General features: G+C 30.5%; 1 protein-coding gene across 1 annotated transcript in view; it reads right to left on the bottom strand.

Moving 5' to 3' along the window:
- Smp_161140 (putative voltage-gated potassium channel) overlaps positions 1-2,468 on the bottom strand; it is a gene marked incomplete at its 3' end in the record, with an annotated part of 45,726 nt that overhangs the window by 14,329 nt on the left and 28,929 nt on the right. The window contains exon 10 of the mRNA XM_018789984.1: positions 440-798. Coding sequence (XP_018655373.1) covers positions 440-798 — 359 coding nt within the window. The remainder of the gene's footprint in view (positions 1-439; positions 799-2,468) is intronic.

Consider the following 2,468-nt stretch of genomic DNA (forward strand, 5'->3'; position numbering starts at 1 on the left):
TGTGAAGATTTCAGTATTTTCATAGTTGAAATCACGAGTCAATTGAACGGTTGCTCAAACATCGTGGATTGGTTGAAGTTAGACATTAACACCGTTGGATGCCGGCTCAGTGGTCTATCGGTCAAGTGCTCTGGAGCGAGACTGGTAGGTTCTGGGTTCGAATCTCGCGAGTGTGGGATCGTGGATGAGCACTGCTGAGGATTCCCATGATAGGACGAAACGGCCGTCCAGTGCTTCCAGGTTTCCCTGGTGGTCTAGTTTCAATTGACTCACGCTTTCAACTATGAAAATACTAAATTTACATGACCTAAACGATGTACTTTGCCTTTAACCTGGTCATTTTTTCGGATTATTAATTTGGATATATGAATTATAGAACCTGAAGATAATGATTATTTCTAGAAATTAATTAACATATCTTGCAAATAATATAACTTACATCACGTAAATCAAAAGTAATTTCTAATTCTTTTTTAAATTGTTTTGCAAATTCTGGATACATTTCTAAAATTTCTAATAAATCATCACGTTGAATTCTATGTAAATCACAATAAGTTAATGCTCTCACACTATATTTTGATTGACCCATACTAATAAAATCTGTTGGATTTTCACCGAATACATCACCTTGTCCTAATACAGCAAGTATATCACAACCAATCATAATTTCAATACTTCCACGAGCAATAAAACATAAAAAATTTAATACATCACCTTTATGAACAAGTGTATCACCAGGTGGTACATGTGTTGTTTTTAATTTTAATGCAAGAGCTCGAAGACAACCTTGACTTGCATCTTTAAACGAAAAATAAAAATGAAATATTTAATATAGAAATATTTTTTTTGAATTATGAAGAAAAAACTGTGTAGATAATAAAAATACATAAAAAAATAATGAACTATGTTTGTTAATGAAAGCAACTCTATAAAGTGGAAAAGTTTCGAAAACATTATAGTTTAATCAAGATATATATGGAAATGAAATAAATATATACATATACGAGTAGTGAAAGGGAACTCAAGTGGGGAAGACTAATTTACTGTTTAATGCAAAATTACAGAGTACCTTTGTAAAATGTGAAAACTATGCATTAAATACACTATTTGTACGTCTTCCTTAGGTTGTCGTTTACATGCTTCATGATTCTTTTAATTGTGTTATTACAATTACTTTCTGTTTACATTCTTGTTCTCATTAATTCGACCTTCTCAATCTTCTGCTGCCGGTTATTCCACTTCTGAATGGTGTTATATACTACTAATATTTGTCAACATAGGTAGCATACACCACATCGTATAAATGTAAACGGAATTGAATCCAGAATATTATGTCTTATATAAAGCATTAGTTCAATTTATCTTTCATCTTAGTTTAGTGACTGTGATGAGGTGTGTTTTCAAACTATACAAAATATTTTCATAAAAAATCAGTGAAAACTTATTGGCATTTTTGTGTTTTAGTTACTGATTCTGTTGTTTGATTTTAATTTGGATTAGAGATTCTAGTTAACATTGCATCAAATTGTATGTTATTTCAAAAATTTAACTGAAATATTATGTATAGAAAATAGTAACAGAGCTAAATTTTATGAGAGATTTAAATAACATTAGGATATTAAAAACCAAACACTAATTTAAAGTTTCATACCACAGACTGACTTTGTTCAGACATTTAATAAAAACTAAGAAGCACTGGATATGCGTTTCGTCCAAGTACGAGAATCATCAGAAGTGTGGATCCATGACTCAAACATTGATTGTACTCAGGACCTCTGGATCTTGTGATGAATGTTCTACCTTCTAATCATTGAATAATCATTCAATTGTTTACATTTCTAGTCTCAGTTAACTCGTGATATTTTTTAACTATTATATAGTGTTACTGGTTATACTTTTGTCACATACGATATAGTCTAATTCCACTGGTCACAGTTTCATACTAGAACTTTGGAAGTTATCTCTCGAATTTAGTCACTAATTAAGATATTATGTATAATCTAGGAATTTGTGGAAATCGTTCATTTAGTTAATAAAACGTCAGCACTTTATTCGTAAAAGACATACTGTTTAGAAGTAAAATATTTGACTGATAAAATTTCAGAAGAATAATTCAAGAATATGGTGAAAAACTTTGACCGTCACGTGATTCCATATTAAACTGTTAAATTACGATTAAAAAGTAAAGTGTATTCGTCTTTTATTGTTAACATAATAATAATAATGGGACGATCAGAAGGAACAAGGAAGTTTATAATGGTGATTTTAAAAATCTTATCATAAATTTCAAGGAGTTTTTTTAAAGGCAGCGTTTTAGATATTTTTCTTAGAAATACTATTTTATTTCACTTAGTATTGTTTGTTAGAATCTTCCGATTGGTGTTTAGGACTGCAACTGGTCAGTCTCTAATTGGCATATGTGCCTACTGTGCGTATTGCCTCGATATAGCCTATAGTATGCACATATG

Source organism: Schistosoma mansoni, chromosome W (genome assembly GCF_000237925.1).
Source record: "Schistosoma mansoni strain Puerto Rico chromosome W, complete genome".
Classification (NCBI taxonomy): Eukaryota; Metazoa; Platyhelminthes; class Trematoda; order Strigeidida; family Schistosomatidae; genus Schistosoma; species Schistosoma mansoni.